Source organism: Canis lupus, chromosome 9 (assembly GCF_011100685.1).
Source record: "Canis lupus familiaris isolate Mischka breed German Shepherd chromosome 9, alternate assembly UU_Cfam_GSD_1.0, whole genome shotgun sequence".
Taxonomy (NCBI): domain Eukaryota; kingdom Metazoa; phylum Chordata; class Mammalia; order Carnivora; family Canidae; genus Canis; species Canis lupus.
Window position 1 is genome coordinate 20,485,063 of NC_049230.1, and position 27,963 is coordinate 20,513,025.

General features: G+C 52.8%; 2 protein-coding genes across 9 annotated transcripts in view; one reads left to right on the forward strand and one right to left on the reverse strand.

Annotated features, from left to right (window-relative positions):
* Window positions 1-4,038, forward strand: part of STAT3 (signal transducer and activator of transcription 3) — a 75,159-nt gene extending 71,121 nt beyond the window's left edge. For 2 of the 6 annotated variants that reach the window (XM_038547288.1, XM_038547289.1), the window contains exons 22-24: window positions 913-955; window positions 1,239-1,351; window positions 2,010-2,065. In XM_038547288.1, the coding sequence (XP_038403216.1) occupies window positions 913-955; window positions 1,239-1,351; window positions 2,010-2,065 (212 nt within the window). Of the gene's footprint in view, window positions 1-912; window positions 956-1,238; window positions 1,352-2,009 lie in introns of all 6 variants that reach the window. The other 4 variants (XM_038547284.1, XM_038547285.1, XM_038547286.1 and 1 more) reach the window with 2 other exon arrangements.
* A 1,310-nt stretch (window positions 4,039-5,348) lies between these two features.
* On the reverse strand, window positions 5,349-27,783 carry STAT5A (signal transducer and activator of transcription 5A). 3 transcript variants are annotated; one of them, XM_038547291.1, is made up of 19 exons: window positions 27,712-27,783; window positions 26,284-26,421; window positions 25,789-25,945; window positions 24,512-24,601; window positions 22,020-22,194; window positions 15,390-15,520; window positions 14,978-15,129; window positions 14,160-14,315; window positions 13,577-13,756; window positions 11,810-11,897; window positions 11,585-11,707; window positions 11,126-11,218; window positions 10,412-10,618; window positions 9,724-9,818; window positions 9,498-9,628; window positions 8,893-9,048; window positions 8,168-8,219; window positions 7,749-7,856; window positions 5,349-6,769 (listed from the first exon to the last, which is right to left on the reverse strand). In XM_038547291.1, exons 2-19 carry the CDS (start codon window positions 26,409-26,411, stop codon window positions 6,607-6,609), a joined length of 2,385 nt encoding a protein of 794 aa, XP_038403219.1. In that variant the 5' UTR covers window positions 26,412-26,421; window positions 27,712-27,783; the 3' UTR covers window positions 5,349-6,606. The 3 variants fall into 3 exon arrangements, with proteins under 3 accessions (XP_038403219.1, XP_038403218.1, XP_038403220.1); XM_038547290.1 differs by lacking the exon at window positions 27,712-27,783 and adding an exon at window positions 27,258-27,359; XM_038547292.1 differs by lacking the exons at window positions 25,789-25,945; window positions 26,284-26,421; window positions 27,712-27,783 and adding an exon at window positions 22,521-22,670.
* Window positions 27,784-27,963: the final 180 nt, after the last annotated feature.

Genomic DNA, 27,963 nt, shown 5'->3' on the forward strand with positions numbered 1-27,963 from the left:
GCTCACGTCATCATCCCAGGGTCCTGGGATCGAGCCTCGCATTGGGCTCTGCTCAGTGAGGAGTCTGCTTCTCCCTCTCCCTCTGCCTATTTGTGCACACATGCATATGCACTCTCTCTGTCAAATAAAATGTTTAAAAGATAAATTATAAATGACAGAGATGGGCACCTCCCTCTTCCCCTCCCTTTTAGAGGAGAAAGTGCTTTGCCCTGGGTGTCTTAGCTGTGGGAGACATAATGAGGCCCCCTGTCTTCAGCCCAGAGTGGATGGTACTGCCACACCAGGCAGGCTCCCTTAAGAGAGAGGCTGCTTTTTGTGTGATTTCACTATCCAAATGGGGAGTTACTAATATAGCTCATCTGAAAAGTAGTAGAGGCAGATGGATGCCCATTAGGAATGAAAGGTGTGACTCTGGGCCTTTCCGAACAGCACGAGCAATTTCCCCATTCTCTTCAAGACTTGGCGACTTTGGCATCTGAGCAGGACTGTGGTATCAGAGCCCAGACAGGATAGGCTCCAATCCCACCTGCAGAGACGTTATCTAAAAGACTCAGCCAGGCCAGAACACAGTCCTCAGATCACATGCAGGCAGGTCAGTGCTCACATCATCTAGGGAAAGAATGAACGCAAGGTTCTAGGCTCAGGTGGGACCAGGGTGTGCTGAAAAGTCTCTGCACGTCAGGAAGGCTTTATGGAAAAAGTTCACCTGCCAAGCTGCAAGCTCCTCGCTGGAACCCCAAGTCATACAGGGTGGTGGGCGGGCAGCCCTGAGGGGAGATGGGGTTCAAAACAACCTCTGCTCCAGGATGAGGTGAGATGCATGTCAGCCAGCGCCGTGAGGCAGCCAGCTTCCTCCTGCCCTCTACCCACAGTGGGGTCGCAATTAGTAAGTCCCACTTCTCTTCTTCCCAGGTGCTGCCCCATACCTGAAGACCAAGTTTATCTGTGTGACACCGTAAGTGGCTTCCCTTCTCAATTTGGCCTTCATTTCTGGTGTCCTCAGTTATCCTGGGAGTAGGACACTGGGTGAGAGCTACCCTGTGAAGGGCCCGAATGCCCTGGGCTCTGTGTAGTACTCAAAGTGATCTTGCGTGTTTAAAAAGCTTGAGCTTTTATTTTTCTGTTGGAGACCAGAGTTTGATGGCTTGTGTGTGTGTGTTTTGTTCTTTTTTTTTTTTTCTCCATTGTGTCTTGTCAACCCGGCCCTTTCCCCTCCTGCTGCTCCCCATTTCCTACAGAACGACGTGCAGCAATACCATTGACCTGCCGATGTCCCCCCGCACTTTAGATTCATTGATGCAGTTTGGAAATAATGGTGAAGGTGCTGAGCCCTCAGCAGGAGGGCAGTTCGGTGAGTGTTTGGTGACAGACTTGGGCCTTAGGAGGGAAGTCTGTCCCCTTTGTGTGGCCAGCCAGCCCAGAGCTGGCCCCCCATGCACTGGTAGAAAGAGGCTGTACAGCAACACTTTCCCTTAGAAACCAAATGCGCACCATGCCTGTGAGTGCAAATTTCCTAGTAGCAACATGGGAAATAGCAATAAGAAACAGTGAGGTTAACGTCAATAATATCTTTTCTGTAACCCAATAAATCCCCAATACTAGCATCTTAACACATAAGAAAAAGTTAATGAGGTTTTTTGAGGGGGTACTAAATCTTTGAAACCTGCTGGGTGTTTTACAGCAACGACCCATCTCGATTGGCACTAGCCACATTTTGATGTTCAGTAGCCACCTGTGGCTCCAGGCTGCCGCATTGAACAGGACAGCTTTAGATCTTCTTTACACATGGACAGTGAGGAACAAGTTAAGGGATGAAGGGGACTGAGCCCTTCCAGAAGATAAGACCCTGTAGGGAGGAGAGTCCATCTGGATTATCGGGCCCCGTCTTGGCCATAAGCGGCAAGGACACTGGATGGTTGTGGTGGCAGTGGTGGCCAAGCCTCAGGAGTGTGCCCCACCAGCTGTTGGGCTCAGGCATCTGAACGAGCTCTCCCGGTCTGTCCCCCCAGAGACCCTCACGTTCGACATGGAGTTGACCTCGGAGTGCGCTACCTCCCCGATGTGAGGAGCGGCGGGCTGAGGCTGCAGAGATTGGACGGAGGCACCTACCTGTGTTCCATCACCCCTTACACAGCCAACCCCCAGATCGTCTGAAACTCCTCTAACTTTGTGCTTCCAGATTTTTTTTTTCAAATCTCCTTCTTCTGCTATCTTTGAGCAATCTGGGCACTTTTAAAAAATAGAGAAATGAATGAATGTGGGTGATACGCTTTTACCTAAATGCAAATAAGAATGTGTTCTCAGAGACTGTGATCAGGGGATGTGGAAGAGGTGGCAAGAGGGAGAAAAAGGAAATGTTCTGGTCTTTTCTTGCTCCCCCGCCCTCCTTTCTCGGCAGCTTTGTGTTGTTAGACAAGTGCCTCCTGGTGCTCGCGCATCCCTCTGCCTGTCTCTGTAAGCTAATGCCTCTAGCTACATTACTCCTGGCATTGCACTTTTAACCTTGCTAACATCCAAATAGAAGATAGGACTTTCACAGCCCCTATAGGTTTCTTTTTAAATTAAAAAAAAAATTAAAGGGCAAAAAACACTGTATCAGCATAGCCTTTTCTGTATTTAAGACAAGTCAGTAGCCTTCTTGGTGCTTTAGGCATTCAGCTTTCTTCAGGCTGATAATTTATAGAAATCCTGAAATGGGCTTCAGATCCACCCCTTAAAAGACATCTGAAGCTGTGGCTTGGCCTTTGGTTTTGAAATAGGAAGGTTGAAGGACAACCTGAACCTAGACCTTTTTTTAATAAACAAAGTTTTGTTTTGTTTTGTTTTCCCCTTTACTGTGTTGGCCTATCAGTTGGTAAGGCTGGGCAGAGGACCCCACCCCATCTCCCTGGACTTCCGCTCCTGTTCCAGAGCCTGGGTCTTGCCTCTGGGTGCCTTATAAAGGATGGAGTGATCCTTCCTTCCTCCCTGTCCACCTGACCCCCCCACTCCTCGTGTAGGGCTCCTTCCAGTGTCTAAAGGTCCCTTGTCCTGTTTGCTTTGGGAATCCTGGAATGAGAAGGTGAGAGTTACAGGTTGACCACCACAGACTGTGGGGCCCCAGCCAAGGGTCTAATTGAGCTCAGGGAATACGGTTCTTATCCCGGTTTCTTGGTGATTTCCCGAGGCACCTCTAATCACTTCTTCACTTGGTTAACCCAGGGGCAAAGGCTGACTGATAAACTCGAGGTCTATCCCTTGTGTGAGGGAGTGTGTACCCTGGCCTCCCCCCAGTGCTGGTGACTGTCTCCTCCCCACTGGGGCCTCCCAGATGAGGCACAGCAACTCCCGTTTACTGTGCATTTCAGAACACTGAGCGGTCTCCAATATTCAGGCCTCCTCTGACCCAGAGGCCTGACTAGATTGTGTGGTCCGGGACCACCTTATCTGGGTTGGTCAGAGTTTCTGTGTTGTTTGTTTTGCCCATACTCACCAGGTTCAGAACTAAAGGGAATGAGGACCTTCTCTCCAAGACAAACAGGGGTTGCACTTGGCCATCCCTGTCCTTCAGCCTAGAAACGGTAGGTAGTACAGAGCTCTCCCTTCTCCAGCAACTCTTCACAATAAGCTTAACTCAGAAACTGAGAGAAGATTTAGATTAGAGGGACCTGGGGCAAGGATCCCGGCTTCTCTGGAGCAGATATTATAAAGTTCATGGCTTTGAGGTAGCATGTGTATCTGGTTTAAACTCTGAGTGTAGCAAAAGTTCTGAGAGGCTTCGAGACTTGTTCTGACCCCTTCCCTCCAAGCATCGAGCCCTCCAGGACCTGCCCACCTTCTCTCCACCGTCTCCCCCTGCCCACCCCCAGCCCAGCTGAAGGGTTCCCATAGATGGCTCCACCTACCTGCACAGTGGTTTGTGTGCTGCTGTCCTGGTCACCGCATCAAATTCCAATGTATACTTCATAGTGTAAAAATTTATATTATTGTGGGGTTTTGTTTTTGTATATTGCTGTATCTACTTTAACTTCCAGAAATAAAAGTTATATAGGAACCGTCTGCGGGTGTGGCAGCTCTGTGTCTGGCTGCTGGAGATGCTCCCCCTCACTCCACCCCCTTCAGCTCTGAGCTCTGAGGGGGCCTTACCCCCAGGCCGAGCCTGGGTCCTGACAGGAGTTGAGTGCCCCTGGCTGCTGGTCACTGTAGCCCACCTCTGGGGCCCCAGCTCCTCCCCCGCCTCACGTTGGCCCGCGGCCTCCAGGGCAGGGGGGGGGGGGAGGGGGGGAGGGGGGCAATCCGCAGCCGCCTCCCCCCCCCCCCCCCCCCCCCCCCGGGCTTGCAGACCTCTGCAAGCCGCACCAGCCTGGCTGGGGTCAGATAAGCGCTACCTCAGGGGGCTCGGGGTGAAGATACTCCCACCCCACCCCACAGCCTCCCCTCCCACAGCCGCTCCATTATCGCTTTCTCTTCAGTTCCCTCGGCGGGGATGAACGGAAACGCTCCACCGGCTGCGGGGCCGGGCCGAGGGCGGCGATAATCCGCAGACGTCGACGCGCCCACTCGGCCGGCTCCCCGCCCCCGCCCCCGCCCCCGCCCGGGAGCCGAGCGCCGAGCAGACCGCGCCGCCCGCCGAGATGCGGGGGGAGATTAGCGGCCGCCCCGCCCCGCCCCGCCCGGGGCCCCTGCGCCTCCCGCGGCGGCCTGCGCACCCCTCCTCCCCGCTTTGAGCTCCGAGGAAACCTCGCGAGTAGGTCCTGGCTCCCCAGTCCGGGCCCCGCCTCCCCTCCCCGCCCAGGGCCCCAGTGACAGCCCCTGGGCCGCCAGCAGGCCGGAGCCAGGGGGTCCCAATGGGAGACCGTCCTGCCCGCCCAGCTTCCCTGCGGGTCACCGGCCCGCCGGCCCTTCGAACGGGCTGGTGGCAGCGGGATGGTGCCACCTGCTGGCGTCCGGGGAGAGGCCTCGGGAGGAGGGACTGGTGGGGAGGCGCTGCCGCCCCGGCCCGGCCCCGGCCCTCCGCCAAGGGCGGGCTGCACGATCGCTTGGAGCGGCGACTGATGCGGAGAGGCCGGGACCCCCGGACCCCGTTCTTCCCGCTCCCGGCCCCTACCCCGGAATTCCCGCCCCACCTTTCCCCAAGGCCTCAAGCGCTACTCGTTCCGTCGTCTGAGCAGCGCACTGACAGCGACCCGGGGCTGGACAGCATCCTCAACACACGGAAAAGGGAGCAGAGTTGTAGCTTTAGAAACAATTACAGCATCAGGCACACAGGAGGGAAGGGCAATGCAGCCCCAGTGCCAGGGATCCCCATTCCCAAGGAGCAGGCGGGGCAGGGGCGGGGGCTGCCCAACCAGGAGCCGCACCACCAAACATATGAAAAAAAAAATACTTTATTCAAAAACACTGTTTACACAAATGTGTGGCCTATGTACAAAGTACACAAGAATCCCTCTCCTTGTCCCCACCTTCCTTCAGGGATGTTTAGACCTGAGACTCCCCACCTTCTGCCAACAGCGGCCCCCCACTGCATGTCTCATAGCCTCAGAAGGAGGGGCGCATGAGGCTGGGAGCCAGGCTTTCTCAGACCTCAGCGTTATGCAATGGTGATGAGGCCTGTTCCAGGTGTACCCCCCAGCAGAGTGGACAGAGACAGGCTTTTACCCCTCGCTCCAGATTGCACAGGCCTGCGGCAAGCAGCTATAATTGATGCTGTCTCTTACTGCAGGGTTTTTTCTTCCAGGAGGGGAGGGAATCAACACTGAAGTCCCGGGCCCTCTGTTCACCCACCATGTCCTAGACCTGTTCCTGGCCGTGTCCTACCTCTCCTGGGAGCAAGGTTGCAGAGCGTCAGGGAAAGGTGGCTGAGGCCGGATGGAGGGAAGGGGAGAGAGTTGGAAAGAGAACAGGACTGGGCAACAGCACCACAGATGTGAAGCCCAAGTACCCTGGTGGAGGCCAGGAGGCCAAGAAACTACATGCTTACAGCAGCCCTGACAGACCCGACTCCAGTGACCCATTTCTGCTGTATTAGGGCCACGGCCTGGATAAGCACTTGGTTCACAAAAGTCACAAGTCCATAGTCATTAAACTATAAAATATTACTCAAAATTGAACCCCTGGCCTCCCTCCCGAAGGGAAGAATCAATAGACCAACACACGTTGAGAGCAGATGCACATACATAAATGCACATGTACAAGCTTTGGGAGTCAAAGCTTCTAACTCAGGAGTACGACTTAAGCTTAGAGACATGACCTGCCTCCGGGGCCCTTCTTGAATAATTTCATTCAAACAAGTGCTAGGCAGTAAAGGCCCCTGCAGGAATAGGTTTGCCTGCATTGCGTGCCTGCAATAGCAGCAAAAGCGGCCCCTTCTACAACAGATACAGGCCCCAAGTGCTCTTGGGATGCCCTGATCTGAAAAGCAAGAGGGTGGCTGCTGTCCCAGGAGGACAAAGGCAAGACAGGCACATCTTGTGTGTCCGCACGCACACACATGCACACACACACGTACGTGTGGACATGTGCTGCCAGCAGAGGCACCAATATATGCACAGCAACACTAAAATCACAATTAACATGACCCCTTCACACTGAGTGTTGTTTCCAAAGAGAAGCCTGGGATTCAAGCATTCATGAGAGGGAGCCTCGGGCCGCAGTGAAAAGACCAGCAGGTGGGGAGAGGCGGGGGTCCAGACTGTCCATTGGGCGGCGTAAGAGTTCCTCCACATGCCGGGCTACGTCCATGGTCTCGTCCAGGTCAAATTCTCCATCCTGGTCAAGGACGGAGTCAGGGCTGGGAGGGAGAGGGTGAGGGAGGTCAGAGGGAGCTGGTGTGCCTCCGGCCCCCTCCGCACTCAGACTACAGTCTCATGGGAACACGACTGGCTCTGCCTGGACGCCTCCCTAACCCCAAATTGAAAACGTCAGTTGTTGGCTCATTGGGAGATACTCAAGTTCTAGTCTCAACTCTCACTGCCTTCTTCAGTGGATTCAGAGAGTTCCTCTCCCTGCCCCTGTCTCTGTCATCCTCTGCAAAACGGGGCGGTTGGGCCAGTGAGTTTGGCCCACTGCAATGCTATTCCGCTCTATCCTGGGCTCCTTCTGAACACCTACATCAGGTGTCATGTCACCTTAGCCACCTGTTAGGTAGGTATTTACTCCACTTTACAGAGGGGAAAACTGAGGCTCAATTTGGAAACTTGCGCAGGGCCACCTGGCTGGCAAATTGATTCAGGACTGGTCTTTGTGACTTGTAACCCATGGTCATCCCACTGTAGCTTGTGCCTCCCAGGCACCCAGACACATCCAGCTGGGGCCACCCATGGCTCAGAAGAGAATTATTTCTCTGCCCTGGAAACTCCAGAGGAAAGCAATTGATACCTTGTTTCCACCCAACTCTTAAGAACAACAGCTTCACCTGAGCTAAATGCTTTTACCTGTACTCTCTCAGTCCTGCCCCCAATCCCATGTGGTAGGTATTCTTGCCTTTATTTTACAGATGAGGAAACTGAGCATCTGGGAGGCTCAATAATTTTCCCAAGGCCACATAGCTAGTCAGCCTCAGAGCAAGGAGCCTGCTATGTGTAGCCCATGCTCTACACTTTTTACTGACTGATCCCCCTCCCTGCACCTGGGTACATGCTAGAGCCCAGCCTGGGTGGTCTTAGACCTACAGGAGCTCTGGGTCCCTTTGCCCACCAGCCCTCTGGGGGCCCAGCCTGAGGCCAGGTGCCCAGGTCCTCCCCGAGAAGCCCCGTGAGAACACAACCTACTTTTGTGGGTACATGTTATAATGAGCCTGGGGGCACACGGCCGGGGAGGGGGCCTGGTCCATGTAGGTGGCGCTGGCCCCAGCAGAATCTGTAGATGCGCTCACAAACCTGCAGGAGAAACGAGGCAGAGCCTCAGCGGCCTCACGGCAGCAGCTGACCTGGGGAGGGCCCAGGGGGTATGGAAGGACAAAGTGCCCACTGTGCCTGGGACTCCAGATGTGGGCCTGGGGCCCTGGGTACTGGTCCCACTGATACTAAGCCCAGTTCCCTCTCCAGGGGGAAACTGAGCCAGGTTTCAGGGGGAAGGGAGGGCTGGGCCACGCAGGGCCTGTGAGCGGGAGGGGCAGTGGTGAGGGGTGAGGGGTGCTGAGGGGAAGAGAGAGGCAGTGGGAGGCCAGAGCTGGACCCTGGGTACTTACTCAGGGACCACCTGCTTGATCTGTGGCTTCACGTATCCGTCTACTGCTTTAGCTGCCAAGAGGGGGGACAGTGATGAGAACCAGTCTCTGGGAGCTCAAGCCCACCGCATGCAGCCTGCCTCCTATTCCCATCCCCCAGGGCCTTGGCAGGGATGAGATTTCCCAGACTATTCCTATAAACACCTGCTGATGGCCTCGGCCTCAGGGCCACCCAGACCCCATTGCTCACTCGCTCCTCGCCCCACCTCTGCCAAGGAAGTAAAATCAATGCCAAGCAGCAAACCCAACAACGGATTGGGGACAAGTTGAAGATGAAAAACTTGTCCATTTTGCTTCCTACACTCAACTGGCAGGGTGGGGGGGAGCGGGGACAGGTTTGAGGGTGGGAGTCCTGAGAGCAGCCCATTAAGATAGGAGTAACAGGTGATCTGCCAGTATGATTATCCTGCCTCCTTTGCCAGCACTGGTGTCTCTTCTTCCCAGAGTGCAGAAGGGAGAATCCACCCAGCTTTTTGGTTTGCAGAGAAGACAACTGGGTCAGAGGCTTTGATTTCCCTCTCGGTTGTAAGTTCTGAAACCCCCTCCATGAGTTCTGCACCAAGCCATGGACCCAGTCCACAGGGGAGATGGACCCTGGGCTCCTCCTGGGGAGTCCCCGCTGCCTGGCCCCAAGAGCTTTGTCTACAGGCTGAGGAAGGGCCCAGGACCATCAGGGTGAGACACACCGAACACAGGAGTGTAATACTTGGAGAAGACCTCATCCTTGGGCCGGTCGGGAAATACGTAGATGAGATAGTTCAGGTCCCCCAGCCGGTCCGCCAGAGACCGGATAGAGAAGTCGCGTGTGGTGAACGGCTTCAGGTTCCACAGGTTGCGGTCAGCTGTGAAAGGGAAAGGCTCATTCCCACCACCCACTACCCTCAGGGGCAGGGGCATGGGGTTTGAGATCAGGCTTGTAGAGACATTTGGGGTTTTACTAGCCTGCTCTGACAGCCCACCCCTTGTCTTGTGCTCCTCTGGCATAGGGGTGAGTAAGTGACCATGGGACCATTCTACCCAGCGAAACAAGCAAGGAGATGCCAGGAAGGCTAGGTCAGGGCAGAGAAAGGAGAAGAACCCAGAACTGCTGAAGAACTTCCCCAGCAGCTCTGGAGGCTACGGGGCCAGTGATTTTAGGTTCTCCACAATGGAAGATGGTAGAAAGGAAATTCAGGTCAAGTCTTTCCCCTGGTGAAACCTTTTAAGGATGCAGATGTCATGGAGAATGGGGAGCAAGGACATGGGAGCCCAGGTTCCTGGGGCCAGAGTGTGGGCAACATAGAGCACTCACGAGAGTCAAACTTCCAGGCAATGGTGATGCCCCCAATTTCGGAGTCGCTAAAGCGCAATAAAAAGGTCCCATCGGGCTTGTTGATGAGCAGGTCATGGGCCTGTTGCTTATTCACAAAACCTAGGATGGCCCTGGGTGCATGAAGCATAGAGTGTCACTACTGGGCCAGCGTCTCCTGCTCCCTGAGCCCATGGCCTCCCAAACCCTGGGCCTCTCCATTCCTCACCCGTCATTCCAATGGGGCTTGTGATGCTTCTTCAGCACTTCCATGACCCCATCGAACCACTGCCAGAAGGTATAGTTCCAGCCGGGCAAGTTCTCCTGAGAGCCCCCAGGAAACCCTCAGTCAGTCAGGGTTTGTGGCCCGGTCATCACAGGTGGCCCAGGAAACAGTCAGTGCCCTCTTGTACTCACACATACTCTCAATTCCTCACCTGACCTGCCCCCCACTCAGCAGTCCCTAAACGGACACAACCCCAGCCCGTAGCCTAGCGATGGGACAGTAAACCCGACTCTCCTCTCAGACACAGAGGTTGGGGGTAGGAAGTGCCCAGAATTCTCTGAGCTGGACGAGACCTCCAAAGTCATTTCTACTATAAGGTACAGGGGGGGAAACTGAGGCACAGAGCCGTGAAGGGCCTGGCCATAGTTAACAGATCTAGGACAGGGATCCTGACTCCCAGCCCCAGGGTCCTTCCACTGTCCTGCTCTGGCTCTTAGAGCTTAGTGCAGTTTCTCATTGCCCCTTCCTCCATTCCCTGGGGTATTAGCTCCTGTCTCTCCTGGCTATAGGAGAGGGCAACTCAGGATGGAGGGTGGGGCACTGACTGAGGCCAGTAACCTGTCTGTGAGGTGGGGAGAGACTGGCAGGGCATGGGTGGTCCCAGGCAGGCAGCTGGAGGCAGTTCCCTCACCCTGTTGAACTGGGACCAGGACACCGACATGCCGTTATAGTCTTCAAGGTGGCTGCTGCTGCTGTTGAACAGTTTCTGCGCCAGGAACACGAGGTTCTCCTTGGTCAGGCCCCGGTTACTCTGCACTTCGGCCTTGAATTTCATGTTGAGCGCCTCACACAGCTGTGGCCACAGCACTTTGTCAGGCACGGCGAATGGCACCCTGCCCTGAGAGGGAAAGAAGAAATATTTATACACACACACACACACACACACACACACACATACACACACTCAGATACACAGATACCACTCGAGACAGGACTAAGAAAGATCCAGAAAAGGAGACACAAACACGAGAGAAAGAAAGGCAGGGTGGCAGGGGCAGAGGGGTGGGCATACGGTGATAAGAGACCCAGACTAGGAGTCTGGGATAGAGATCAAGGACTCAAACCACAAGCTGAAGTGAGATCAGAGACCAGAGCCCAAAGTCTAAGCTCACAGATTTAGGAAATCCCAGTCCCGAGACCCAGACCCCAGATGGTGCCTGAGGACGTGCCATGGGTGGCGCACTCACACAAGCTGCTCCTTACCTTACCTCAGCTCTGATGTGGCCGTGGGGCTGGTGGGGGATCACCCAGCAGGGGCCCAAGGGGTTGGGGCCTACCCAGGGAGACTCCTAGGACCCAGGGGGGCTGGGGTGGGGGCTGAGCTGGGACTCCCACGAGGACTCACCGGCTCGGCAAAGGCATTGTCCCACAGCACGGTGGCCGTAGCATTGTGGTCCTGGCTGCCGTGAACGATGACAACCACCGGAAGGGACAGAGTCTACAGGAGTTAAAGGAATGAGTATAGAAGGCACACAAGCACCCACCTTGCCCTCACGTAGCCCTCATTCCTCACCCAAGATCCCACCCACAAGCCCTCTCAATCAAACCAAGGCAAAATCAAACAAACACAACACAGCAGGCTTCTTCTTGGCCCATTACCTAAGCTCTGTGGCTGGTACCAGATTATAACTTAGCAAGCAGGCACCAGCAGACTGAAAGCAGGTTTTCTGATAGCCTCATGGGCTAAATGGTCCGTGACCGGGTGAGGATTCAGAACTCTGGCTTTCCCAAACCAGTCAGGTGGCCTCGGCTAAATCTTCACCTTTCTAGGTGACCTGTGGGGGCTGGTAGAGCCCGGCCTCACCTTCACCTGGAACACAAGCTCGTTGCTGCCAACGCTGAACTGAGACTCAAACAGGACTGTGAACTTCTCCTCTGTCACAGACTCTGCGCCCCTCCGGTCAGCACGCTTGATCCTCTTTAGGGACTGCAGGGTAGGGCATGGGGGCGGCGGATGAGGAGAGAGCGCTGGTTACAGCTACTTGGCCCTGGGCAGACATTCCCTCCAGGGGTCAGGCCTTGGCCTCACCATGTTTCTGAAGTGCGCACTCAGAGTGCAGGTGGCTTGGTGATACTCCATCACACAGCAGTTGTTCAGGATCTCTCCACTGCACTCACTGAGAGGAGAGGAGAGCCCTGTCATGTGGGCCCCAGCCAGGAGCAGGGCTCTGTGCTTGCCCTGGGCCGGAGGTTCACGCCGGGGAAGCCCTCCAGCAGCCCAGGCCTCGTCCCCCAAGAGCATTTTATCTCCAGGTGCCAGGGTGGCTGTCAGTTAAGTGGCTGACTCTTGATGTCGGCTCAGGTCATGGTCTCAGGATTCAGGGGATCAAGCCCAATGTTGGGCTCCGCATTCAGCATGGAGTCTGCTTGTCCCTCTCCCTCTGCTCCTCCTTCTGCCCCTCTCCCCGCTCTTTCTCTCTCAAAAAAAAGAAAGAAGAAAGAAGAAAGAAAGAAAGAAAGAAAGAAAGAAAGAAAGAAAGAAAGAAAGAACGAACGAACGAAAGAAGAGAAGAAAGAAAGAAGAAAGAAAGAAGAGAAGAGAAGAGAAGAGAAGAGAAAGGAAGGAAGGGTGTTTCTCTCCATGTCTTGGGCTTACTTTCTCATTAACCTGAGAGTAAAGCAAAGTCTTCAACGGTGGGCTCTGGGTCTCTGTCATTAGGTTAAAAATTCCTTCAACATTGAGATTGATGTGGGGACCTTCAGGGCCCTCTGGCAGCTTCTAATGCACTTAACAATAAAAACCATGACCACAGCCAACAAGGACCCCATGGTCAAACCCTGCCCCAGTTCCCTGGCCTTAGTGGGTTCTTCTCCCCTCACATAGGACAAGGGGAGCCATGCTGACTTGTCTATTTGCTGAACATGCAGACTTGGTGCTACCTCAGGACTTTGGCACCTGTTCTTCCTATTGCCCCAAACATTCTTGACTTTCTTGTTTAGGTCTCAATTCAAATATCTCCTCAAAGAGGCCTTCTCCAGCCACTCACATGGTGAGGTAACATCTATCCAGATGCTGTGGCATCACTCTGTTTTCATTTTCTTTCTAGAGTTCATCACTTTTTGACACTGCTGTATTATTACAAGCATATAATTGTCTCCCTCCTGAGCCAACATGTAAGCTCTAAGAGAATGAGAACCTCTTTGCCTTCCTGTCCCCAGACCCCATGGTAGGCACTCGATACACAGGACCAAGTCTCCCACTTCACTCATTTATGCCCTCATCCATTCATTCACTGCATCCTTTGTGGGCAGCCTGCCCTGATCCCTGGATCCCACTCGGGGTTCTCTAGCCACATAAGCCTTCTCTCCACTCTCCTTTTGGTCAAGGCCCATGTTCTCTCTGTCTGAAAGTCGTCTCTCTCTTCTCCCTCCACATGGTCTCACTAGCCACTCCCATTCACCTGCATCCCAACACTGCCATCCTGCCCCCTGCCCCAAGACCTCCTTCTGCAGGGCCCTACATCTCCCCTGTCACACACAATACTCTTCTCATGACTGCCACCTGCTCTGCTGGGTTAGGCAAAGACGGGACCAAGTACTGTGCGGATCATCGCTGTGTCCCAGTGATTAGCACGGGTGCTTGAACAACCCAACAGTGCAATCCATGCAGACCAACTATGTGCCAAAGGAACAAAATATATACCAGGACAGACAGAATGAGCTAGAGAGACACTGGACTATTGCTGCAGAAAGGGAGGCTGAGCTGCTCCATCACACAGGACCCTGGCTACAGAATAGACATGAGCTTCCAGGCCAGAACGGAGGGAGGGGAAGGCAGGGACTGAGGCACACGTACTTGCGAGCGTTCTCATTCTTGAGCAGTGACTTGGCCTGCTGCTCACTGATGATGGTGGCCTTCACCTGGGGGGGGTTCATGTGCACGTTCAGCTTCCCGCCCACCAGCAGGCGCACTGTCGCTGCAAACTTGGTCTGGGTCTTCAGGACCTGAGGGGGCTGCTTCTCAATAATGAATGTGCTGCAAGGACACAAGGGACCAGACCAGACATGATGCTGGCTCAGGAGAGGGGCCCTGGTCCCCCTTGTGGGGAGGCTACTGGGGTTTGGCAGGTAAAGGAAGAGCACGTGGCATAGCTCCTGTTCCCAGAGAGGCCACTGAGAAGTCAGAGGAGACGGTGGGCCAGGGGAGGGGGACAGTGAAATGACTCAGCAGCTGGCACAGGCTGGCGGGGGCTGGGAGGAGTCCACATAGCGCCCACAACAGAAACCAAGCAGCCATTGCAACTGAGGACAGAGGGCTTTGGGACCCGGGCAAGAGACAAGGACTCAGACAGGAGCTGCCCCCCAACCCCAGGGGACAAAGCACCTGCCTCCCCCAAGGCAACCACCCGGGGCTGGGCGTGGCCAGAGGCAGCAATCACCTGGTCACCAGGGCTGAGATGATGTCTGTGATGGTGGCATTGACCTCGGCCAGCATCTCCTCCACTGGGCCGGGGATGGGCAGCTGCTGGCAGAGGTGCTCAGCTCTGCGGATCTGCTGCCGGTTCTGCCAGATGATCTCGGCCAACTTCTCACACCTGCACAGGGGCCCCAGGCCACCGGGAGGGCAATAGAGTCACCCCATCGCCCGGGCTCCAGGCCCCAAGTCCCAGCTCCAGCCTCACCAGGGAAGGCTCTGTACCTAAGCTCCCGCCCCTGTTCACAGAGCAGAGCAGAGCAGAGTGCCCTGCCTCTCAGGAACACACAGAACCATCTGGGAGCAGCAACTCCAAACTGAGTCCACTCAGCCTGAGTGTTGCTCCGCACACCCAGCCCTGCCCTCCTGCCCCCTCCCTAGTACAGTGACTCCCTTCCTGGGCAGGTGGCACAAGATGGGGGCCCCAAAGTCGCTATCAGAAACCAGAACCCGGGATCCCTGGGTGGCGCAGCGGTTTGGCGCCTGCCTTTGGCCCAGGGCGCGATCCTGGAGACCCGGGATCGAATCCCACATCAGGTTCCTGGTGCATGGAGCCTGCTTCTCCCTCTGCCTGTGTCTCTGCCTCTCTCTCTCTCTCTGTGACTATCATAAATAATAAAATAAAAATTAAAAAAAAAAAAATTTAAAAAAGAAACCAGAACCCCTAGTGAACGAAGCCTTGCCACGGGGTGGAGCGAGCTGGCTGCTCAAGGAAACGCAGGAGGCAGAATGAGCAGCTGGTAGCACCATTCCTGCCCCGGGCCACCCCCCAGCCACCATTACCAGGACTGTAGCACGTCCAGGCTGCCCTCGGGGGGCCCTCCGTTCCCTGCCAGCTGCTGCCGCCGCTTCCACTGGATCAGTTCATCGTCCAGGATGATGGTCTGCTGCTTCCGCAGCAGCTGCAGGGTCTTCTGGTGCTTCTCGGCCAGCTCCTGAAGGGAGGTGGGGACAGCAGGCCCTCCTGGGCTCCCAGACAACAACCCTGCAGGCCTCACTCGGGAGGCACAGGCCTTCCCCTCTCCCAGACCTGCTCTGCCTCAAGTGCCCCCCACAGGAAAGAAGGATCTGGCCTCCAGCTCTCTCGGGTCCTGCTCTCTTCCTGGCCTTAGCCCTCCCTCGGGTTTCGCGGGTAGCTCAGGATGCGGACTGCAAAGCTTGGGAGGAGAGGAGAGAGGACGCAGATCCCACTTACCACGCGGTACTGCTGCAGCGTCTGGGCCTCACGCTGCAGCCAGGCCTCCAGGGACACTTGCTTCTGCTGGAGGGCCGTCTCCCGGCTCAGGCGCTCCTGGGGATTCAGCTGCGCCAGCTGGGAAAACTGAGCTACAGGAGGGGACAGGACACCCATCACCATCATCTCCCAGCTTCCTGTAGGAAGCCCCGTGCAACACACGCACCTGTTCTGGAGAAAACACCCTCGAGGGTCTGCCTGACATCTGACCAATGGAACCTGGGCTCCTAGCGGCCAGGGGGGCCAGACCTGAGCAGGCTCTGGTCCCTGGCCTCTCCACTCTGATCTCCCCTTTAGGGAGTGTGCAGCCAGAAGGAAGCCTGAGGGCACAGCGAGGAGGATCCCGCCTTGAGGCCTCCCCTCCCACCTCAGTCTACACAGCTGCCTGCCACACAGGGGTCCAGCATGGAAGCCTCGCTGCCTGGTTCGCCCTGTGCCCTCACCGTTTACTACTAACTGGGTGAACTGGGGCAAATCATTTCACTCTTCGGGGCCTCTGTCCGTCCATGTGCAAAATGGGAGAATCTCGACCCCTGCCTCAGTGGGTCGCTGAGGATTACAGAAGTGATGATGCACAAAAGGCTCAAGGAACCGCCCTGCACAACATGGATGATGTAGGTGTTAGTCCTGGCTGGTTATAGTGGCTTACAGAGCAGGTTTTTTTTTTTTTTTAAGATTTTATTTATTTATTCACAAGAGACAGAGAGAGAGAGAGGCAGAGACACAGGCAGAGGGAGAAACAGGACACAGAGAGAGAGAGAGAGAGAGAGAGAGAGAGAGAGGCAGACACAGGCAGAGGAAGAAGCAGGCTCCATGCAGGGAGCCTGACGTGGGACTTGATCCCGGGTCTCCAGGATCATGCCCTGGACTGAAGACGGTGCTAAACCGCTGAGCCACCTGGGCTGCCTACAGAGCAGTTTTAAAGGGTGACAGAGCCCAGTGGCGGCTCGGTCCTACCCATGTCATAGGGCAGAGCCTCCTCAGGGAAGCTCCAGCCTTGCTGGCCTGGATCCCACCCCTGGAGCACAGCAGCCTTTCCTAGGGAAGAGGTGTTTCTCTAGGGGCTGGGAGGAGCCTAACATGTTTGTTTGTCCAGGTTCGGTTACTGTGAGCTCAGCTGACCAACCAGAAGGAGATGGAGAGGCATGGAGAGGGACAGAGAGGGACAGAGAGAAGGCAAGAGAGAACGTCCAGGGCCCACTGGCCACACAGAAGCAGCAAGATTCTCTCAGGAGAGGGAGGCAGCTTCTCTCCAAACTAGTGTTGGGACTCACCCATGGCAGCAGCAATAGGGAGTCAGGGAAGCCTCCTTACCCTTTTACCAAAAATGTATTATGAAATACTTAAGACCCAGGGAAGGAAGAAGGAATGATGCAAGGAATACCTGTGTATCAATAACCCAGCTTAAGAAACCATACATTTCCACAGTGAAATCACACCTACACATCCTTCCCTGCTTGCAAACCCATCCCTGCCTCTAAAGGTAACCCCTATCCTAAATGCTGGGATTATGATGCCCTGCCAATCACCTTTCTGGTATCCCATAGGAATATCCTACTGGGACATAGGAATATCCCAGTGTCCTCACTTGGGCTGAGTCAAGGAGATGTGAGCATCGGCAAATCATTGGTTAAGTTCACAGCAGGCCTCGGAGGGCCATGTCACACTGACCTAGGCCCTGTCTCATGGACACACAAACTGAGACAGATTAAAGCAAATCTAGACAGCCCAGAGAAGCCCAGAACGAAAACACAACTGGGAATACGGTTCTGATCCCACTACCCGGGACTGAGAGAGAATACTGTTCAGGTGTGTTACGCAGCAGAGTAGTCCTGAGGCCGCCTCAGAAATCCTGCCACCCAGAGGGAGGTCATGGTGATCCTCACACCTGGGCCCAACCTCCCTAAGCCAATGACCCACTTAGGTCTCTCCTGACACTTTGCAGAAGCTTCTGGGAGGGAGGTCAGAAGATGTGAGGCAATTGTCTTCTCTGCTGAGGTAGCTGAGCCTTCCCTCACACAAACAGATCAACAGTCTGTGTTCCTGATGAGTGAACTTGATAAATGAGACAACTGACATTGCATGATGGGTACAAACCCAAAGCAGAATCTAATCCAAACCCATAAGGAGGAAACAAAAAACCCAGGAATAGGATCGGAAGTACTATGAACCATCAAAGGCTTGGGGTAGAACTGATAGTCTGGGGGTACCTGGATGACTCAGTTAAGCATCTGACTTCTGCTCAGGTCATGATCCCAGGGTCCTGGGATTAAGACTTGCATTGGGTTCCCTGCTCAGTGGGGAGCCTGCTTCTCCTTCTTGCTTTGCCCCTCCCCTCACTCGTTCTCTCTCTCTCAAATAAATAAAATCTTAAAAAAAAAAAAAAAAAAAAAAGAACTGAGCCTGAATTCTCCTATTCCCAAATCTAGGAAGAAGGCTGTTCTTTCTCTGGGGTCAGTCTGAGATGGATTCACAGGAAGGCATGCTAGAATCATCTCACCAATATTTACTCAACACCTACTATGATTCTGGCAATGTGTTGAGAAATTCAGAGTACAGGAAATACTGACACAGCAGGGTGAGGAGAGCTCAAATAGTTAAAACAGCATAGGGGCGCCTGGGTGGTTCATCAGTTAAGCATTGGACTCTTGATTTCTGCTCAGATCATGAGATCAGGGTCTTGAGATCAAGCCCTGTGTGGGGCTCTGCGCTCAGGGGGGAGTCCGTTTCTCTCCTCCCTCTCCCTTTGCCCCTCTCCCTGCATGGTCCTTTTTTCTCTCTCAAATAAATAAATCTTAAAAAAAGATAAAATAAAACAGCATAACAGCATTCCAAAAATATTTAAATAGTTTTTAAAAATGAAGGAACAGAGGCAAATAAAATTTAGGGAGAACACAAAATAAACATTAAAATATAGATCTCAATACAACTGTATTAAATAGTACATTAAATATTAGTGGAGTAAACACCTCAATTAAAAGCAGAGATTGTCAGAATACATATAAAAGCAAGATTCAACTATATGGTATCTACATTTTTTTATAAAGATTTTATTTATTTATTCATGGGAGACACAGGAAGAGAGGCAGAGACACAGGCAGAGGGAGGAGAAGCAGGTTCCATGCAAGGAGACCAATGTGGTACTCGATCCTGGGAATCCAGGATCACACCCTGAGCCAAAGGCAGACCCTCAACCACTGAGCCACCCAGGTGTTCCTATCTTATCCTTTTTTTTTTTTTTTTTTTTTTTTTTACGATTTTATCTATTTATTTGAGAGAGAGAGGAGAGCTTGAGCAGAGTGTGTGTTGGGGGCGGGGGGGGGGGTGGTGGGAGGGCAGAAGGAGAAGCAGATTCCTCACTAAGCAGGGAGCCCAATGCAGGGCTGGATCCCAGGACCCTGGGAACATGACCTGAGCCAGAGGCACTTAACTGACTGAGCCACCCAAGCACCCCAGTATCTACATATTAAATTTTAAAAAACAGGGATCCCTGGATGGCTCAGCGGTTTAGTGCCTGCCTTCGGCCCAGGGCATGGTACTGGAGTTCTGGGATTGAGTCCAGTGTTGGGCTCCCTGCATGGAGCCTGCTTCTCTCTCTCTGCCTGTGCTTCTGTCAATCTCTCTCTGTGTCTCTCATGAATAAATAAATAAAATCTTTAAAAAAAAATTTTTTTTTTAGGGGCAGCCAGGGTGGCTCAGCAGTTTAGTGCCTGCCTTCGGCCCAGGGTCTGATCCTGGAGACCCGGGATCGAGTCCCACATCAGGCTCCCTGCATGGAGCCTGCTTCTCCCTCTGCCTGTGTCTCTGCCTCTCTCTGTGTGTGGCTCTCATGAATAAATAAATAAAATCTTTAAAAAAAATTTTTTTTAAAACACGTATCAAGATAGGCTGTAGCTGTACAGAATAAGAAGGCTGGAGTGGAGGCAGCCCGGGTGGCTCAGCGGTTTAGCGCCGCCTTCAGCCCAGGGCCTGATCCTGGAATCCCAGGATGGAGTCCCATGTCAGGCTCCCTGCATGGAGCCTGCTTCTCCCTTTGCCTGTGTCTCTGCCTCTCTCTCTCTCTCTCTCTCTCTGTCTCTCGGTGTCTCTCATGAATACATAAATAAAATCTTTATTTTATTTTATTTTTTTTAAAGTTGCTTGCATTTTATTTATTTTTTATTTTTTATTTATGATAGTCACAGAGAGAGAGAGAGAGAGAGAGAGAGGCAGAGACACAGGCAGAGGGAGAAGCAGGCTCCATGCACCGGGAGCCCGATGTGGGATTCGATCCCGGGTCTCCAGGATCGCGCCCCGGGCCAAAGGCAGGCGCCAAACCGCTGCACCACCCAGGGATCCCTAAATAAAATCTTTAAAAAAAAAAAAAAAAAGGAAGGCTGGAGTGGACTTCAAGATAAGAAGTATTACCAGATATCAAGAAAGGCATTTCAAAGTTATCAACATAGCAATCAATCAGAAAGACATAATAAGTATAAACTTATATGCATCTAATAACAAAGCTTCAAAATACACAAAGAATATTTACAGAAATAATTGGAGAAGCATACAATTCCACAATATAATAGTTTTTGATCCTTTTTCAGCATCTGATAGAACAATTAGGCGCCCCCCTCCTCCAAAAAAAATCAATAAAGACATTGACCATGGTGGTTCTTAAAGTGTGGACCAGGGATTCCTGGAGGCTTTCCAAGAACTTTACTGAGAATCTACAAAGCCAAAACTGTTTTCATAAGGTCTGAAGACCTTGTCTTTTTCTCTTTTGATCTCTTATAGGAACACAGTGACATTTTCTAAAGGCTACAAGATATGTGCTCTACAACAAATTGAAAGCAAGACCAAGCTATCTCCTACTAAACCTCACATTAAAGAGATGTGTAAAAATCTAAAAGCAATTCCACTCGCTAAATTTTGTTTTGGAAAACACAGATTTTTTTTTGGTTTGGGGGATTTTTGGGGGTACAACTTTTTAATGTTAACATTATGCATTATGTTACATATGTTAATATTAATTAACTTAAAATTGCTACTTTTAAATGAAATAACTTTGAAATACACATTCTTTCAAAGTCCCAAAGATACATTCACCGAGATAGGACATACACTGGGCCATAAAACATGTCTCAATAAATTTATTTTTATTTATTTATTTATTTATTTTTAATAAATTTAAAAGAACTGAGATCAGGGTGCCTGAGTGTCTCCGTTGGTTAAGCATCTGCTTTCAGCTCAGGTCATGATCCCAGGGTCCTGGGATCAAGCCCCCTATCTAGCTCCCTGGGGAGAAGCACCTCCTCTCCTTCTGCCCCTCCACCTACTTCTGTTCTTTCTCAACTAAATAAATAAAACCTTAAAAAATAATTAACATAAAAGAATTGAGATCATACAGCGTATGTTCTCTGACAATAGTGGGATTCAATAATAAAATGCAACTAAAAAAAAAAAAGACCAAAAGGAAACGCAAGTGAAATCAATAATATGACATCTAGGGAAAAAAAACCCCAAATATTTGGGAATTAAACAATATACTTCTAAATAATATGTAGGCAAAATGATTATTCAGAAAAGAAAATATTTCAAAATCATGAAATTCAGCTAAAGCATTGCTAAGAGAGAAATTTAAGCTCTAAACATATGTATCAGAAAATAAAGGCTAAAGTCAATGACCTGTGGTTTTACCTTAAGAAGCCAAAGAAAGAAGAGCAAAAGAACAGGCAACTTGACACTTCTTAGTCTCACTAGGATGGGGCCTGTGTGGAGTTGGGAGAAGATGGACCATGTCTCAAGACTCCTCAAATTATACTGAGAGTTAATTTGTTCTGAGTTAAATTTTCTTTCCCCACACACTTATCATGACAGTCACTGGAAAACTATAGACCTAGGAGTTTCCACTGTCACCTCCTCTTTCCAGTTCCATATCCTATCAGGGAGGCTCAAGAAGGGGCATTTCTGGAGTTCTACCTTGCCCCAGCCTGGTTCAACAGGAGACTCCCAATCTAAGTCCTTCCTCTGATTGGGGAACACCTTGTCCATATTCATTCATTCATTGAGCTACTCACTGAATACCTACAATTAGGAGAGAATATTGTTTAGTAGAGTACAGGGATTTTATGACATATCTCTAGTTGAGATCTGGTTCCACAACTAATAAACAATCCAGGCCAAATTACCTCCTCTCCTGGAACCTCAGTCCTACCATCTATAAAATAGGGATGATACAAACTATCTACTTCCTGGGGCTGTTGTAAAGTTTGGATTGAAAAAAATGCATGCAGGGACACCTGGGTGGCTCAGTTGGTTGAGCATCTGCCTTCAGCTCTGGTCATGATCTCAGGGTCCTGGGATGGAGCCCCTCATCAGGCTCCCTGCTCAGTGGGGAGTCTGCTTCTCCCTCTCCCTTTGCACCCCCCCCGCCCTCCCCCACCCATCCTCTCTCTCTCAAATAAATAAATTAAATCTTAAAAAAACAAAAAAGAAAGAAAAAGGAAAATGCATGCAAAGCCTGAAGTCTGGCCCATCGCAGAGGCTCAATCACAGGGAACCATTACTTTACTCCAAAGCTCCGAGTGAGGCTCTGTGGAAGCAGACACTCACCCTGGATCCTCAGGCTCTCCTGATACTGGATGATGAAGTACTCTTGAGTCTGCTGCAGCTTCTTCAGTTCATTCTCTGTGTCCTGTGTGACCAGTCTCAACTCCTCAAATGTCTGGTTGATCTGGAGGTGTTTCTGGGACATGGCGTCAACCAGGATGCCAGCTGGAGAATTACCCTGGGGACATATTAGAGGGAAAGTATAGGCCACAGTGAGCTGGGCAGTAAGGATGGAAGGCAACCTCAGGCTTTGGGGAACACTACGATCACAGACCCCAAACTTCAAATCTAGAGTAAAAAGGGTAATTTGAGTCAGAAGGATAGTCATTTACCAGAATTGGTGTGGAGTTGGAAAGAAGGAGGGAACACAGGTGACCTGGCAGATTATGGCAACTTCATAAAGCACTACAGAATCTTCTATTATTATAGTTCTGGCGTCCACCAGAATCACCCAAACAGGGTCTCTCTTTGGAGAGACTTGAACTCAACACATCCAGGAGTTACCTGGGTTTTCCTGTGAATGATGATGACCCCTCATTCCACATCCATTCACTGATCCAATGTCTTGGATCGTGAGAGTTGCTGGGGACCCAGTGGAGAACAAGGCTGGGTGAACACACATCATCTGTGTCCTCACACAAGATCTTCTTGTAACTGAGGGAATTTACAGGGGAGGCATCGATAAAGCCTTGGATCTGGCCATTTAAGTGACCTGGTCTGATCTATTCCTTCCACATCTGGCTGAGAGGAGACCAAATCTTCAGGGCCTTTCCAGTAAACTGTTCTCAGAATAAAATCCAAACTCCTTCTATAGCCTCCGCTGCCCTAGCCAGTAGCTTCTGCTTACCGCCGCCCCCCCCCCCCCCCCCCGCCCCACTGCTGCCCAAGCACATCAGGTACTTTCCGTTCTTTGAATACACAAACATGTTCCTGCCTCAGGGCCTTTGCACTTGTTCCATCACTCTGGAACATTCTGGCACCAAATCTTCCTAAGGCTGGCATTTCAACTGGCACCTTTTCAGAGTGACTTTCTCTGATGCGTCAATTTCAAATAGTACCACCCTTATCTGAAAGTGTCTTGTTCTTTTTTCTTTCTTTCTTGTCTGCCTCCCTGCACTAGGATATACGCTCCCTGAGTGCTAGAACCTTGTCTGTCTTGTTCACCACAAAATCCCCAAGGGGTAGGTCATCAGAGGTTTTCAAGAACAGCTTGATGTGGTTGGGAGAAGGAATGATGTCCCCTGTGAGCATGACAACCCCTATGCTATAGACATGTATTTCTTAATTGGAGCTAAATTCATTCATATGTTTACAGAGAGTTCTGCGGTGACAACAAGTCAAGGGATATAAAAGTTTCCTAGAAGACTCTTTATGACCTGGCTTTTGCCTCTCTCTGGCTTTACCTATTGGGGTTTCCCAGTTGGCTCCCTTCCCCCCAGTACCACTGGCTACCTGCAAGTCTTCAAATGTGCTAAGACGGTTCCTACCTTCCTACCCACACATACACTCTTGTTACTTTTGCTCATCATTCCTTCCCCCTCACCCCTATAGTTTAGACACCCCTGTCTTCATGACATCCCCCTGCCAGGCTATCCCAGTCTGAGCTGGGTGCTCTTTTCATATATGCCCCCTTAGTACCCAGCTCAGCCCTAGAGAATTTATCACTGCTTGAATTCCTTTTAGGTGAGGACCAGGCCTTTATCTGTCTCCCCAGTCCTAGCCCACAGGACCTCCATAATTGTTTACTGGATGAACTGTAAGATTCCTGACATCAGCATCCACAGCAATAAATAAATAAGCTCCAGGCACTATTCTGTGGTCTGTACCCATGTGATGCCATGTTATGAAATTCATCTTGCTCTACTCTGGATAATATAATGTTCGTCCCATTGTTCAAGCAGATGTGCAATGCTTCCAAGATTACAGAGCTTGGGGGATGAGGTTCTAAGCCTCACCTCTCTGAGCTTGCCAGGGTTCTCTTCTGACACAGATCTCAGCTCCACCTCTCCTCACAGACACCACCAGAGAACATTCCTTATTTCACCTCAGTACCATTTATTAAACGACAAATCATTTCCCTAGTGGTTTGTGATGCCATGTCCAGTGTGGGTTGAATTTCCAGGCATGTGTGCATGTGTATATGTGTGTGTGTTTAGGGCCTCCTTTTCTGTTTCATTGGTCTGTTTGTCTATCCCTGGCCCACACAGTATCTCATTCATCCCTGATACCAACTCCATAAAGTAGATGCTGGTACTATCTCCATTTACAATTGAAAAAACAGGCTAAGCGAAGTTAAGTAACTTACTCAAGTTACACAGCAAGTAAGTGCTTGAGCTAGGGCCTGAAGCCAAGGACTGTACATGCATGTACTGTTCCTTCTCACACTTGCCCATGTCCCTTATCTCTCCAGTGCTCTCTTGCCAGCATTTATAAAACACAGTTGTGTCTGGAGAAAAAGACCTCAGCTCCTGTCCCCACACCTGTGGGACACTCACATTGTTGGCTTCTCGCACCAGCCTCTGTTCATTGTATAGAATATGTCGGATGCAGCGGACCAGCTCCATGGGGCAGCCATCATATGTGTTCTGAAAGAATCCAACAGCAGTTCTGATTAGCCACCCGCCACTCCCACCATGCCGGTCGTGGTGCCATGTGCCCTCCACCTACCCCCCACCTCAACTTTTTTCTCCTCCAGCCTCTGGCTCAGCCTTCCCTGAGAAATCTCAAGAACTGTCACCGACACCACTATCTCTCCTTGACTCGATTTCCACTCCCAAAGCTTTATATTTGGTTTGCAGTGCATTAGAAACTCAGTTCACGAAGTTTACAAAATACTTCCAATCTGCCATCTCCTTTGGCTTTCAGAGCATGGATCCTATGATGCATGCAGAAACTATTATCCCTATTTTGCAGATGAGAAAACTGATGCTCAGAAAGGTTAAGTACTTGTCCAGAGGCAAACAAATGAGCAGATGACTCAAGACTTGGGACATCCAATGCCAAGGTCAAGGTACTTTCTACCATGGCCCTGGCCCTGGGTTCCTATTTTGCCTTCCTCTTCCTCCCAGCTTTCTCCTGTTTCCCTCCTCTTCTGGGATGGACTTTGTATTGCTCTGGAACCCTGCTGCTTGTATTTAAGAAGGGTTCTCTAAAAAATATAAGTAAGTTCCAATAAATGCTTGGCTGTGATTACCACCCACACCCCTTTCCTGCTTCCACAAAAACTTCCTCTCCCCCCTAGACTCTTCCGGATACCTCCCCAACCTTCCCGGTTAAGAAGTCACATCCTAACAACTACGTCCTTCATTCAAGGCTCCTTTATCCAGCTCTCGCCTTCAGGGCAGTTCTGCCCCTCTTCCACCTGACTTCAGCTGTTCTGGCACCTTTAAAAGCGTCTTAGGAGAGATGTCTGGTTGCCTCATTGCCTCATCCCCTCTTTTCTAGGACTTTCAGGTCTTCCTTTCCCTAGCAAAGTACTCTTGACTCAGTCTATCCCCATCCCCTTTGCTTCATCAGTTTAGAATGCCACTTCACCCATCTCTCTTCTGTCCGGTACAAACACACACCTCCTCTTGCTCTGTAGCATGGTAAAGGTATCGACAGGTCTGATTTAGAAAGAGGGGGTGGGGGAAATTGAACAGCAGAAGTCATGGAGCAGCTCAGGGTCACACAGTGAGTCAGTGACCAGGCCAGGAAAAAACCCAGGGGTTCTGATGCTGTAAAGAGAATGCAGACACTGCTTTCCTGCTGATGACCTAGTGTTCACACCCACCTGCAGCTGCGAGGCATAGTGCCCCAGCTTGATCTTCAATAAGAACCCATCTTCCCCGACTTGGTGCTCTGCCTTCTTCTGCAGCTCCTGCACCAGGCCCTCCAGGAGCTGGGTGGCCTGTGCTCGGTCCTGGGGATTGTCCAGGTCAATGGCATCCCTTGGGGCAGGGGAGGGGAGAGAAGCCTACTGTGATGTCTCCTTGGGCAAGAAGGTCAGGAACCGAGAGGGACTTGGAAATCCCAGGCTCTGGTGAAGGGCACTCCAGAGCTCACAAGACTTGTTCCCTGGCAACTCCACAGGCCCTGGAGTCTAGAAACACCCCCTCTCTCCTCCCAGGGTCCCATTTCCCTGTTCCCCTTTCCCAGGGACGCCACCCCTTCCACACAGACGGGCAGAAAGGACCAGAATCACACGAAACCACAAAGAGGAGAGTTAAAGGTCAAGGGGCCTGGCTGGTAGGCCCCGCAGCGGACAGCTCAGGGCAGGGGGACTTACCACGGCTGGCTCTCGATCCACTGCGCTAAGTAGTGCCGAACCTCGATGGGGAAGTGCTGCCCATACAGCACCTGCATCTGGCGCAGGGCATCTCCCTGCAGCTGCTGGGCTTGGATCCAGCCCGCCATGTCTGTTCACCTAGGGTGGGCAGGGGGCTGCAGAGGCGTCTCTCCGCCACAGGGGTGAGGGCTGGGCCTGCCTCCTCCCTGCCGAGCCCACCCATCCCTGGACCGCAGTCAGGCCTGGCCCCTCCCCTCCCACAGACACAGACACGCTTTCCTGTGCGGGAAGAAAGATGGTGAGGAGGGGAAGGCCGCCCTGCCCTCCAACAAGGAACCCGCTGAGGCTTGGGGAGGGGCTCTCGAAAGTCAGGTGCCCTCCCCCTCTTCCTCTCCCCTCGCCCCACCGGGGCTTCCCCGGGGGTGGGGGGGAACAGCTAGAAAACTGAAAGAGAAACTTGACGCCGAGGCCCACGGGCCCTCTGGGGAGGGCTGCAAGAACCCCCACTACCCTGCCTCGAGCCCCCCGAGTCCCAGTTTCTGGGGTGGGGGGCGGGGTGTTATTCTAGCTGAAAGTTTGGGCGACGGCACCGACGGCTCCCGCTAAAAGCTCGCTCGGTCCCCGCCGGCACGTGGCTGGGGTGGTTGGAGGAGGCTGGACGGGGGAGGCAGACGCTGCCTCTTCCACGGCGCCCCCCGGCCGTGCCCCGCGGTCTCCCACGGTCCAGCCCGACAGCGCCCCCTGCTCCCCGTGCGCGGGGACGGCGCCCACCCTCGGCCCCCTCCCTCCGTCCGCGTCCAGCGTCCAGCGCCCGGCACCCTCGCCGCACCGAGGCTCCCTCTCCGGTCCCGGACACCCGTCCCCGCGCCCGGGCCGGCCGTCGGGCTCCGGGCCCCGGGGCGCGGGGGCCGCGGCGGGAGTCGAGCGCCCCGGCTCCGCGCGCGCCGCTCGGGCAGCGCTGCCGGGCCACCCACCTGGTGGCGCCGAGCGGTCGGGCGGCGGGGCCGGCTGTGCGCCCCGCGGCTCTCGCTCGCGGCCCGGGCTCCCGGCAGCGGCGGCGGCGGCGGCGGCTGTTACTACAGGAAGGAGCAGAGAGCAGCGATTTCCTCCTCGAAGGTCAGCTGCCTCCGATAGACCATACACAGCGCGCGAGCTCTCGCCAACACCCCTCCCTGCCTCCGCCCTCGGTCGCTGGCTCCCCTGCGAGTGCGCAGCGGCGGCCGCGGCCCGGGCCCCCGGCGGCGAGGATGGGCGGCGCCGCGCCCGGGGGCTGCCCCGACGGCGGGGTCCCCCGGGAGTCCCAGGCGGCCCTCGCCCGTGGGCCCCGGACCTGCGGGCAGCAGGCTCTGGAGTGGCCGGGGATGGGGGTGGGAGAGCCGGGAAGCCCCGGCTTCTGGAAATCCCAAACCAGGGCCTCAGTTTTCTCACCTGTAAAAAGGGAGGTGGGAAGGGTTGGACTAGCTAGAGATTCCTTCCAGCTCTGCATTTGTCATCTTTTGAGTCTCTAGGTTAAAAAAGTAAATGTAAATGTGTGTATGTGTGTGTGTTTCTGTGGGTTGGGGACAGGGCTTTTGTGACCTCAGAGGCAAAGCCGTAGGGAGGGGAAAGACTGGGGATTCCAGAGAACGCAGTTCACCCCAGGGCTCCACCTCCCCTCCTTCCATTGCTCCCACCACCCTG

Coding starts and splice junctions, on each gene's coding strand:
- STAT5A (XM_038547291.1), bottom strand. CDS start 26,411: ATGGCGGGCTGGATCCAAGCCCAGCAGCTGCAGGGAGATGCCCTGCGC. Junction 10,619..11,125: donor ACAATGCCTTTGCCGAGCCG/GTGAGTCCTCGT, acceptor TTTCCCTCTCAG/GGCAGGGTGCCATTCGCCGT. Junction 9,819..10,411: donor CCTGGTCCCAGTTCAACAGG/GTGAGGGAACTG, acceptor GGGGGCTCTCAG/GAGAACTTGCCCGGCTGGAA.